A 13,327-nucleotide genomic window follows, 5' to 3' on the forward strand; every position below is an offset into this window, starting at 1 on the left:
TTAATATTTGATATCATTAATATACGTATATTTGTAGATTAAACTATATAAGCTCCTATTTAAGGTAGTAGACCTAGGGTAAAGGACACAACTCTTACAAATCAATCAAACGTTTGTATTCACCATTTTACATCAATCATATGTAAGCATCAAAGTAACTTAGACTGATTTCATTCGGTTTCAAAGGAAAGCTTTAAAGATGTAACAAGTGTTACAAAAATGCAAAAAACTGCTTGAATTGTACTAAAATTTAATTAAGATTAATCAAAGATTAAACAGTCAAGTTAGATTTTCTTTCCGGTAATAAATAGTTTCAAAGAAGTAAATATTCTGCTATATTAATTTCTATGTTCGTTGTAAGGGAAATAATAAAAGTGACCAGTTTAAATTTAAGTTATGAATCATTGTAAACGATATTGAAAATGATGTCAATTAAAACCACAGTTTAAATTACTTCCCAAATACAGCAAAACTTCACGAACGTTTTTCTCATTCATGTATATATAAATTTATTTTTTTCCTTTCCAAACGACCTAATGTATTTGAGAATATAAACCAAGATAAAATTTTGTACTAGGTAATTAAAGATGGCCGTAATACAAGTTTTTGAAGCATTAATTGGGAACGGATCTCCGAAACTTTTTGACTGTTGTATAATTTTGTTTCGTCAATTTGCATATTTATATCGGGCAATGTTTTCATCTATTGGTTTTTATCATCAAAGTTGACTGCCGGCCACTGACAAGGTCGCTGCCCAAGGTTTATTACCTTTAGCCTTTGACTGAATTCGAGGGTCTTAATGTACTGATTTCTTTTCATAATAATTTTTACTAAATTACATCATGCTATTTTATTTTATAAATAGGTAAAGAATACTACAATAACATTACATATAAAATCTTTTTCTATTATTGACTGATATTGATCTTCAAAGCAACGAGATATTGTTGGACCAACAGAAAGGACGAGGGCCTATAAGGTCTTATTCTGCCTACTGAAATAATCGGAAAAAAGTGTCATTAATTCGGAAGAAAACAATTATAATGTAATTTATATTTTTAAGTTATCCATTAAGATTTTAATTTAAAAGTCAAAGATTGAGAAACGAATCCACAAAACGTTTAGAAAGGCTATTCAGTAAATAAAAAAGCTTTTTTCAATCACTTTTAATCGACAACATATTTGTCCAGTTTGGTGGACGCGTTTTTTAAAAGACGGCCCGCATCCCAATGGGAACAACTTCTGCTCTTCCACTTGCTGACCAAACTATCCGACAAACGCGATGACTTTTCATTTCATCTGTGTCAACATTCCATTCGTACCAGCGTGCGGTTTCATATCACAACTCACACGTAATGCTAGAACTTTCCGTAACGACAAAGACTTTTTTGTATCGCGATAGACTTATTACAAATAAGCTTCTGGAACAGGGTTATGTTGCCACAAGATTGTTGTCATCTCTACAGGAATATAATGGTCGTCATCATGAACTCGTGGATTGTTACGGTCTATCCATCTGCACCATGAAAACTTATTTTACGTGTTTTAGTTTTCCCTTCCACTTTAGTCTACCGCGAACTGCTATACAATACAATGAAGATCTTTTTGTTTCTTTCTTTTGGCTTGTACTGGCATGTTTAAGACGAATATCGGCGATATGGAGTAAAAAAACTAAGCCCACACCAATTAGGGTAACAAAATGCACTCTTATGTGCAATAAGATCGACTTTGGCCAATAATGAAGTGTTGTATTGCTATTTTCTTTGAACTGCATTTATTGCATTAATGGTATTATCTTTTTCAAATTAATACATGCTTCCCATTTCTCAACTTACTGATAATTTTCGTTGTACCCAGGTAAACAAGAAATTATAGAGGGGTTAAGTTGTGTTCTTTTGAGTTAATGGAATATTTATCTCAAATTTTGTTAAGAACTGAGAAGGTTATATACAATTTAGACCTACCAAACAGTTTTGTTTAGTATTATATAATTATCTTTGCAAATATACGAAATAAATCGTACACTGGACCACATGGGAACTTGTTATTGAACTAATGGAGAAATGACACTTTCAAAGCTGCTTTTCAAATAGAAAATTCAATATTATACAGCAAATGTTAGATATTAAAATAATAATTTCAGAATGTGTTTTAACTATTTACTTTCTTGTTTTTACATTTCGATACCTTAAAGGTCACTTTCATTTTGCACTGCTAAAATTTGAAAGTTTTTGGCACGTTTAACAAAAACTGTTGCGGACGGCACTATTTCCTATTTTTATTCAATATAACTATTGACTCGTGTATTTGATGGAATTTGAGCTGATCTGATGTAAAAGGTTTGATTTTTTCTCAAAGCAATGATACATTTTTTCTTAAAATTCATGGTTGATCTTTGTTAGAGACGTTATCACAATCGGTGTGTGCGACAACGCTATTTCGAAAGAGCTTTAAATACGTTTTCCATTGATATATAATTTAGTCAAATTATATTCCAGCGATTAAATTCTCATAAATATTTAGGCTATAATCATACTACTTATGCGACCCGGCAAAGTCGGAAACATTGTTATAATAAAATATTTTACTCGATCCTGTTTCTTTTTTGTATGTCGGAAAATCAATAACCATTTGCTTTCTTTGTCTGGAAAATAAATCTGGGCTCTGGATAATTATCTAATGCAATGACTAAGCATAGTTATATCTAACAACGTATGTTCACATACCAAGAATGTCCCTACATGTATTAGATATTGCCAAGTTTATATATCACATGTTTGTTCAACTTTCATTTTCATTTGTATACAATCTTGTTGCTTAAGTTTCTTGTACACAATGTAAATTTTCCATATTTCTGTCGCATTTATTTATTTCTACACATATGCCAAAATAAATAATAAAAAAACTTCAAATACCCATTTTTATAATCTTAATTTTAACCTGATGAATTACTTTGACGCACCCCACAAGATGAACATGGGTGTACTATCTCCGCGTTCATGTGTAAATATCTATGCTCAATAGCCTCCATGTACCATATTTGTCGTGCTAATAATTGTCAGCAGTTAAGCTTTTTATCATCTTCCCGAATTTTTTCGTTCAAATGTCTATGATGTGAGTAAAACTCAAGTGTCGGTCATTTCAGTCCGCTGCATCCTGTTTATTACAAAACTGTACAAGATTTTGTGACAGTTAATTTTCATACATTACAACTTTACATTTGCTTAAATAAACACCCCCCCCCCCCCAAAAAAAAAAAAAAACAAAACAAAACAAAACAAAACAAAACAAAACAACAAAAAAGAAAAACAAAACAAAACAAACTGTTATTTGATCCTGAATTGAAGTTAATCACTTCCGAGCTTCATATCTTCCATGTTCATCCTAATTATTTTGCCTGATGAATACCGAACATTTCAAAAGCGGCAGGTTTTAAGCTCCCAATGGGAGACTGTGGGAAATATAAGGAATGTATGATCAATTGTCATGAGACTCAGGCCGAAAGCCCGGAGAGTAAATACCAATATGTTTTTCTTATCTCTGTTGATTCCGTTTTTTAGCTGAACATACTCTAAGACTCGTTCAATACGGAAATTTATACAAGTTGTTCAAATAAAACGTTATTTTACGGAACGGAAGACAATGTAATTGGTTGTTTAAAGCTTTATTAATAAAAGATTCAATTAAATGTAAAATGATGTGTCGGCAAAACGGCTGCAGAAAGGGAAAGACGAGATCTGGCAAGACAGTACAAACCACCGAGAAGATAATTGGCTAAGGTAGGCGTTTCGCTGGTAACAGCGAAAACGGATGTTTCTCCGTGCATTACCGAGTGGAAAGTGAGCCAGATCCTCACATACGTTTGTCCACAAGTAAATAAGTCACCGTGGTTACGGAGGACGAGAAATTCCGACTGGTACCAGTCGTGAGCCGGCCGCTCTGGTAACAGATAAAGCCTTATTTATACCCACCTTCCCGTTGTCCAACGCAGAACTTAAGGATCCTAACACCTTTTCATCTTTCCAGATTCCGCCCGACCATCACTGCAACAATTTTATTCACTTACTTAGCAATAAAATACAATATACAAAAATTGTCATACTATGTATAAACTGCATTCTGAAATGCAAAAAAAAAAAGATTGGAAAACAGTTCGGCTGCTTTTCAAATTATGTCTACTGAGAAAATATTGCTGGTCATATCATATTCTAGACATATCGTTAAGAACAAACCTGTACAGTGTTTTCTTCATAGGCCATGTCGGGTATTAAATTGACATCATAATGGCAAATACTACTGCAATTGTGGTTATATGTACACTGTAAGAGTCAAATCTGTACCACAATGAACAATAACGTTTGGCTTTATAAGTTTGTAACTCTGGCGTTCTAAATGACAAATCCAACCTCACAAAAAAATAAAAAAAATAATGAAACAGAAAAGTTGCACTTTGCGATTCTATATATCCGGGTTTGAAAATGTATAAACGATAAAACGGCATCTTGCAAGTCTGTAAATAATGAATAACAAACCATGCACCATTAAGATAATATTTCACCTTGTGATTCTGAAAATATCGGCGTTTTGGTGAAAAAATCATGCATCATAAGATGATGTTGCACTTTTCGAGTCTGTAAATGATGGTGCTTTGAATGTCCATTCGTGCATCATACAAAACACGCACGTCTGGTTTAACGACAACAGGCAAAATAACTATCGCGACGCACAATGAAGCTGCGCTTCCTTACTGAAAGTGTCTGGATATTGTTACGCTCGTCGGCTTCTATCCTTCTGGGGACTATATCTGTGCTGCAATATCTGTAGTTATCGCTGAACATATATGAAAACAACAGCAGAAAAGTATGTGTGGAAGTTGAAGGGTGTAGAGGGAGGGTTTTGAGAACCGTTCGCAATTGATGAACGCTGACAGTGACGTAACAGGTTACTGACGTAAGCTTTATAAAGGCTCATTGAATACAACTCCGAAATCAGGGTTACATCAATTGAATTTTCATTAAACTCGCTTTATCTTTTATCGATAACCAGTGCTGAGTGTAAATTAAGGATACTGTACCGAGTCGAAACTACACAACGAATTATTTATTTCCACATATACGTCGGACACTGAAAATTAATGTAAGAGTCCTCAGTGTGAAGCTTCAACGCTTCAATGCTTAATTCATGCTAAGACATGGATGCTACAAAAAGCATTTATCTGGCCGATTTCAGAATGCAAAACCATAACATATTAACAGCACATGTATGATATGGTCATAAAAATCCTTTTACCAGTAAAATATTGTGTTTTGGTAGTCTGTTCATCATATCAATAAAAAACACAACAGATCAACACTAAACAGAAGAGAAATATGAATACATCATACTTTTGTATGCGATTCTGACCCGGTTTGACTAACGATCTTTTTCCACTCATTAATATCGTATATGTCTAATTGTTAGCGTAAATAAGGTGTAATATATTTTACTTTATTTATATTGCACCAATTTCCAAGTTATTCCTTTAGAGAAAAAGAGGAGAACAACTGTGCAAGCTACTCCACTAAGTTTTTTGGTAAGGACATAAATAAAACAAAATATCCCATAAATGTATTTTTTAAATGGCGATAATCAAACAGTAAAAATAAGTAACATATGTACATTAAATTGGAGTGTCACTGTCAGAGATGAGACAAATAATATAAAATTAAAAATACAGTTGACAATCCCTAAAAAGTATACAAAATTCCTTACAACAAAAAAGGTATGGCCTAAAAAACGGTCATAGCCGACATTGAACAGTCAATGGCGGCACCGCCACATTTTACTTTATTTATAATATACTGATTGAATACGTATATAACTTTGTAGGCCTATTTTTTGTCAGTAAAATGATTTTTATGCCCATATCTTTTGTAAGCGGAAAAAATGATTTTTTTTTATTTTGTGATTCCGTACACAAAAACAAAGATGTATTTTTTATATTTAAAAAACTGGAAAAAATGAATTTATTAAAGAGAAATAATTTTAAATCTTCTAGTAGGCGCTACTGAGCTTTATGTTCCCTCATTCTTAAGTGTTTCGGCAATGTATTACCTTTGTTAAGGTGTAAAGTGGGATAGTAACATTTGTAATTGCAAAAAGATTTTCTTACAATTACACATGTTAGTATCATGAAGTCCCGAGATTTGTGACATGTCTGAAATATTTAAAAAAAAAACTCAATTTGGCCGCATTTAGGAGAAGAAACACTGTTGGCCGAGGTATGCTCCGATCAGATCTGTTTTCTAGCAAGCATCAATTTGAAGTTACATGTATCAGTAAGGGTAAAAATATATTATGTGTAATTTTAAATTGTTGCATCTTCAACAAGGACAAATTAAAGTCCCGAGATTTGTGACATGTCTGAAATATTTAAAAAAAAAAAACTCAATTTGGCCGCATTTAGGAGAAGAAACACTAATGGCCGAGGTATGCTCCGATCAGATCTGTTTTCTAGCAAGCATCAATTTGAAGTTACATGTATCAGTAAGGGTAAAAATATATTATGTGTAATTTTAAATTGTTGCATCTTCAACAAGGACAAATTAAAGACATTTACAGTTTTTAACATACGATTGCTTTTCAAAAAGGTACCAACAAATCGTTAGTTCAACTGATTCAATGAATGCGTACTTTCTCATATAAAACTTTCAAACAATCTTTGTGTATAATGCAAGCTAACTACTAAATGCATTTAGAATAAATGAAATAAATAGATTAATAAACAATTCGTAGCAATATGCTGTAAAAATATAACTTTGCGATCGTCTGTCCCACAATATCTATGATAATGAATTGAAAATAGAAATCAAAAGTATGTATAAATTGTGAGGAGACATGCCTTATAGTGTTATGATCTGCACTTTTCTGGTTTCAGATAACCAGAAGGGAACAAGGGAAACTTTTGAAGGTGAGTTTTTTGTCTTAGGAAAAAAAGCGTTGAATTAGTTCAATGTTCAGTTGCAATAATTAACATCTATTTTGATCGCGATGATGGTTGTACAAAACTATTTGGTGCATTAATGTTATTACGGATATTATAAGGTTTCTTTACGATAGTGCTCGTATGAATTAACAAAAAAGCCCCAAAAGAGTGCATTTAAAAGCAGACTGACATATTTGAAAAATATATTGGTAATTTTACATTCTTACATTTTTCAAATTCAAGATAACTACAGTTTCAAACACATAATTGCATTTATGTAGAAATTCTAACAAATTGTGAGCTCAACACAATCTTATCATTTCCATATAAGGGTTTTCAAACAATCTTTGAGTATATAAACTTGCACTTATTATTGCTTTTCAAGTCCATAGTATCTTAAAGATCTAATTAAAAACAATGTTTGCAATATGCTCAAGGAATACAGCGCACTGTGCTACCATCTGTCCCACAAAATCCATGTAAATTAAGACAAATAGCTCACAAAGGGAGTAGTTCTCGACAAAATCCAAACTTGTTTTAATTATTCACTGAATTAATTAAGGAATTAATGTGTGACTTATTTCCAGAAGTAAAAGAACTACACCAAGAGATTGGTCTGGGGCTTCTAACTTTTTTAGCGATTTTAAACCAGTTCTCAAGGAACTGCTACTCGCGATTTCTAGCAAAGCTGGCTCTCGAAGATTAGTACCCGTAGAGCGCTACTAGAATAGTCTTTAAGTCGACTCTGCTAGACCTGTTGGAAGGGCTGACTCTAGTACTGATAAAGATCTTATTTATCTACACAAGGCAAGAAAGACTTGAACAAGCTAAAAATAAATCATTTTACAGGTCAAAATTGATATTTTTGCTGTTTTTCATTTTTAATTTGAAACCCACATTAGATAGAAACAAACCTCTGTTTTCAATGTCTGGTCTTTGTCCCTGGATAGCTTTCTTTTAATTACCGCTATAACCTTGGTTCCCTTTATTATTCTTCCATGGCTGGAATTATCTTCATGGCCGTCATCAGTCTTTGATACAACACAAATGGTATGTCAATTTCTCATGGGATTTGTTGCTGTTGTTGTTTTTACTGTTGTTGGCCCCTAAATAAAAAAGCTTCGATTCTTTTGAATGATCCCTACGACAAAACAAAGCAATTAAAAGTGCCCATGGAATGGTTAGTGGTGTTGTGTGACAACTCATTACAAATGTTAGCCATGGCGTTTGAGTGATCCAAGCTAGAGCCTGTTTGTACAAGTCCTTATAGCTCAATACCGAAAACAGAACGCACACACATGCCTTTCTACGAAAACTTCATCGAAAGCATTAATCTTTGTGTTTTTACCCTTCTAACATGCACTGCAAGATATATCTCAAGAGATGTTAACGGTATCTATAATAAATAAACTAAACACAGACTTTACAAAAAGTTTAGATTTTATTCAGCTGCAGATAGAAACTTACATTCGTTTAATTTGTGGTAGAATCTTAGTTCTCTTGAGTTCCCTTTGTCTAGATGGTAGGTGGACCAAGAATATCACAATGTCTAATTTTGTTTTGGTTATTTCCTATTTCCCAATATTCCATTGCAATTCCCCATGCCTCATGTCATTAGGCGATACATAATCAACATAAACAACGAACAAAGGCATATTTCTGAATTAAAACGTAAAGTCTTGTACAACGTCATTGGCACAGTCGTTACTTTAGGGCATGAACAGGGAAATATATTGCTTTTAAAGAGGAAACTATGAATTCGTCAATCGGTATGATGTATCCATCTCCATTATGAAAGCCAATTTGTTCACTATAGATTTCCTTTCCTCTTCCTTTCAAACCAGACGAGTCATTGTATAAGCAACTCGTGTATTTATAAGAGGAAAGGACTCTTAACATACCGATGTAACTTGTTCATGGGCCAGTTTTCATGGAGTCCGGATTGCTCATTTGCTTTCGTTTCCTTGTGCGTATTATTTTTTGTTATTTATTTTCTTTTTCGTTTTCTTGTCTTTGTACTTGGTTCCCTTTATTATTCACTCCCGATAGGGAAATCATCCTAATTTACCACACCCTCCGCACAAATTACACAACCAATAAATATGACTTGATGATATCTTCCTGTATATGTTGGAATGGCGGCAGTACTTTGAGGAAAGCTTTCCACAGAAATATTACTATATTACTGCACCATCGCATCAAAACTTTCTGCAGCATAATTTGTGGCCTGTGATAGTTCGTCTTTTTTAACACTTTGAAGCTGTGCATCGAGGACTATGCATTGGGCTTGGAACGTCCAAACATTTTTTTACTCCTATCAATATGATCTTGATAAGCTGACAAACATCTTTCCTTAAAAAATATTTACGGTCCTGTTAAAACCGGAAGAAGAGCAGACACTTGGATTAATCCAGAATTGTTCTAAAAATAAAAATATGTTTTTCGAAAGTTTTTGAAAAAAAAAAATATATCTTATCTGTAGTTTTTGATTAATATTATTGAGAATGCTTGGGTGTTGATTTTAAGAAATTTGCAATCTCGTGATGGAACGCCCAAAGATTATCAAATGTATTAACCTTTCATATATGAATCTACAATTGTATGTAAATAGAGACGTTTTCCTTGATTACTCTTTCAAATGGTTGATTACTACAATTTGCATAAGAAGTTTTCTCAAGGTCTGAAGATGTTTGCGAATAAGGTTTTACCATGCTTGACCAATTGAAAGTATTGTGGGACTTTCCTTTTATATGATTACAAATATCCACTCAAGTATAGTAAGGTAAAATCATTTGCAATTATGGACTGTTTATTAAAAGAAGGTTGAAATATCATCATCAACTATGAAATCGACTAAATCGGATCGTTCTGTATATTTATCCAATGCTATATTTAATATCGAGTATTTTATATGTGCCAACTCTTGATCTTTGAATTAGTGAATTTGTGAAAGGTTAATTTTGATTTGTCTGAAATTGTTCGTTAGATTTAGTGTCAGTTAAAGAATTATTGCATGTATGGAATTCAATTATTATTTCCAAACACTGATAATGTATCTAAGCCTTGTTTGAAAATTATAACGAATTTCTTTTCATTATTACCCATAAACGGAACAGTCATTATCATTTGTTTTATTCTTAAGCAGCAGGACAATCATTCAAAAGGCTTCAAACAGACAGTGTTTCCCCTGCAGAACTTGGGGGCACTATTGCACCCATTAATCAAGAGTCCTTACTACCGAAACCCCCAAGTATGCCACGTAAGTATGGTGATATTTTAGAATGTAACTGTACTATATTTTGAAAGCGTTTCCTTGTGAGACTAACATGTAGTCGGCACGGATTAATAATAATAAAATATGTAATGAGTTAGTATGACAAAAAAAATATTTCATTACATTTCATCTGAATACAAAGGTTAAGGAACATTGGTTTACACTCCAAAATACATTCAGCCATTTTTTATGAATAAAATATTTTTCCGGGTTTTAACGAAATGATCGGAGAAGTATATTTTTCCTCATAATATGTATCTGGTGGGAAACGACCTTTTGTCTAATTAGTGCAAATATTAGGGAACGTTGAACAGTAATAGCCTGGAACTCCCCTTCTCTCCACGGTATTTTGGGAAATTTGGAACTCTTCCTTTTTTTCTGGATTGGCTATTTTGTCTCTACAATTGGAATGTCTTTTTTATCTGCTTACATGTATCGCTGGATACCAATTTCACGTGTTTTAATTCTATGTGCAACAAACTAATGGATTTAAATTGAAATTGTTCTTTAGAATAATGGTAGCAATTAGTTGTACCTATATAAGAAAGTCACCGAAATGTACCATTAAAGCACAAAATTTAAATGCAGAAAAAAGATACTAGTTTATTGTTGGTCATTATTTCTGGAAAGCTAACATAGACTGGAGGGCTTTGTACAATGTTTACTGTTGCTGCTGCGACAAAGTCATTGTTACATACGATGTCATGTCATCTGATTGATAGGACAACGCGGCAAAGAAAATAGTGAAAGCAGTTGTTCCTATACCACCAAATAACATGGTAGAAAACTATGTAACTGAATTTATTCTTGTCAAATGTAATAACCTTGATGTTAGACAGCATATTCGACTTTTATGTAGTCACCATATGCCATCTGGTTTTCCATTTCCAAAACTAGGCAGCAACTCAAATTACAGCTTATTAAATAATAATCAACAGTTAGTAGCGTTCGTTACCAGTTTCCTTTAATTTTGCCATGGCCATAAAAGTACATAAAGTGCAGGGTAAAACAATTATCAGCATATCTGTACATTGTAAAGGTTATTTTCAATATAGTCAACTATATGTAGCAATCAGCAGAGTGAAATCCTTATCAAGAATGCAATTGGCATGTTTTGACTTCAAACAAATTAAAACAAGAATGCAACTGACATGTTTTGACTTCAAGAAAATTCAAAACAGCATATATACAGTAACACTGTCAAACAAACCACAGGAAGCAATGCAGTTTGCTGCAAAATGATCCTCTTGGCCTGGTCCTAAATACCATTTGTGTCCTTAGCGCTGTATCATCAATGCACTGTCTCTTAATTGTCATATGCAAGATGTGATGAATTATCCATCAACTTAGTCAGCAGTCATAGGTGTAATTGAAACATTCCTTATCCTCAAACGATGCCTACAATACAAAGGTATATGTACAGAAAAGATAGATAAGACTCTTTAGAAAATGCTACAATGCCAACATCTTTAACGAAGTCCACGGATGGGTAAGAAAATAATAGATTTACAATTTATATGTTTACAACTACATTTAGATCAAATACAAATAAAACGTTAACAAATATAAAGAATATAAGCTTTAATTTTCGGCCTTCGTCAGAGGCAAAAAGAATTGAAAGGAACATTAACAACTGCCAACCCTCACCGCAGAAACAAAGCGCCTTTCAACATTGATCTTGATCGTTGTGAAGATGCGTCCAATTCAAGATGAAAACTTATAAAATTGGAAATGTAACTGACGAAAAGCAATTGAAAACCGTTTATGGTTACTTTATAATGCGGGTTTTGACATTCATTCCAAGAGGATGAGCAGTCACAAGAAAGCTGATGATATGTTCTTCTAAAAACTTTCGTTGTTTTTCGCATTAACATTTCCCTCATTAAAGAGCAGCAATATATGTATATGAACAGTACATACAAGTAATATACATTATGATGCATTTACCAGTTGAAACTCTTGCTTTGAATTTAAAGTACAGGGCTCACAAAAGAACCTGAAAATGACACTGCATTAAAGCACTTACCACATTTAAACATTCCAACAGTGATTGCTCGAGATATTCTCCAAGAATCAATTCAACAAAAGCTCATATTGTAGTTCTTCATATATTATGGATTTCACAACTTGCTAGATCACCAGAACACTACCCAAGATTTTTACTTTATCACATCTATTGTAAAGTCCCTGTGCTACCCAACATCATTCCAACTACTAAAGCAAAATACTTTTCACAACATTCGTTTTTATCGATATTATTTCCACAGTAGAAACCTGCTTTATCAGCAATAATAAACTTAAGAAATACGGTACGTTACAATATATATATTTAGTATAATCGGTACAACCCAGGATGGAACTACAAGATAATTAATGTTGGGTTTTGTATGTACTATTCCCGTGCTTGTTAGATGTCAAAAAGAGATTTCGTACTTCAATTTTTATGTGTATTTGAAACAATGTATTATAAAAGAGATGTCATTTTGACTTGTTAACTTTGTAAAGCGCATTATTTTTTTTTGTCTGAGTTTAGTCATCTTTTTAATACATGATTATACGATTATTTTTTAGTGGGTCTCAAACTAGAAATGTCCATGAATGACAGTGCTTAAAACTGGTATAAACAGTTATAATTATCAGTAGTATTTATTGTTCAAAATGTCCCACTTGTCCACGGCTCTATGTATTTTTATAATTCTTTTTTTTTTGAGTTTTCGTCTAACCCGGACTTGACCTTTCATGAGCAACTCGGCGGGTGTTTCTACCCTACCAGTGCACATAGTCCATGCTCCAAGTTTTTTTAGTGGAGTCCGAGTTGCTGAATTGCTTTTTTTACTGTGTATGTATTATTTTAGTTACTTAATGTTCTTTGTTGTATTTGTCTATTTTCCATATTTGGTCTTTGTCCATGGATTACTTTTTTTGATTTTTTCGGTTCCTTGGTTTCTTTGACAACTCTATGTAGACCTCAATGATTTTGTTTACTTGTGTCGGCAAGCCAGTTTTTGAAATATCAATATGGCCAATCGAAAGTCCTTGTGATGACATATTTGTATAATTTAGTATGAACCTTCTTCAATTTCTTGTTT

At 33.0% G+C, this 13,327-nt stretch overlaps 1 protein-coding gene across 31 annotated transcripts in view; it reads left to right on the forward strand.

Annotated features, from left to right (window-relative positions):
- The window catches only part of LOC148600138 (uncharacterized), a 59,839-nt gene that overhangs the window by 22,838 nt on the left and 23,674 nt on the right, over nt 1-13,327 (forward strand). For 21 of the 31 annotated variants that reach the window (XM_088559248.1, XM_088559254.1, XM_088559268.1 and 18 more), the window contains 3 exons: nt 6,917-6,949; nt 10,107-10,223; nt 12,506-12,547. In XM_088559248.1, coding sequence (XP_088415374.1) covers nt 6,917-6,949; nt 10,107-10,223; nt 12,506-12,547 — 192 coding nt within the window. Of the gene's footprint in view, nt 1-6,916; nt 6,950-7,551; nt 7,782-10,106; nt 10,224-12,505; nt 12,548-13,327 lie in introns of those variants that run through there. The other 10 variants (XM_088559271.1, XM_088559258.1, XM_088559270.1 and 7 more) reach the window with 7 other exon arrangements.

This window comes from Perna viridis, chromosome 13 (assembly GCF_037379345.1).
Source record: "Perna viridis isolate PV_CMFRI_1.1 ecotype Kerala chromosome 13, ASM3737934v1, whole genome shotgun sequence".
NCBI classification, from domain to species: Eukaryota; Metazoa; Mollusca; class Bivalvia; order Mytilida; family Mytilidae; genus Perna; species Perna viridis.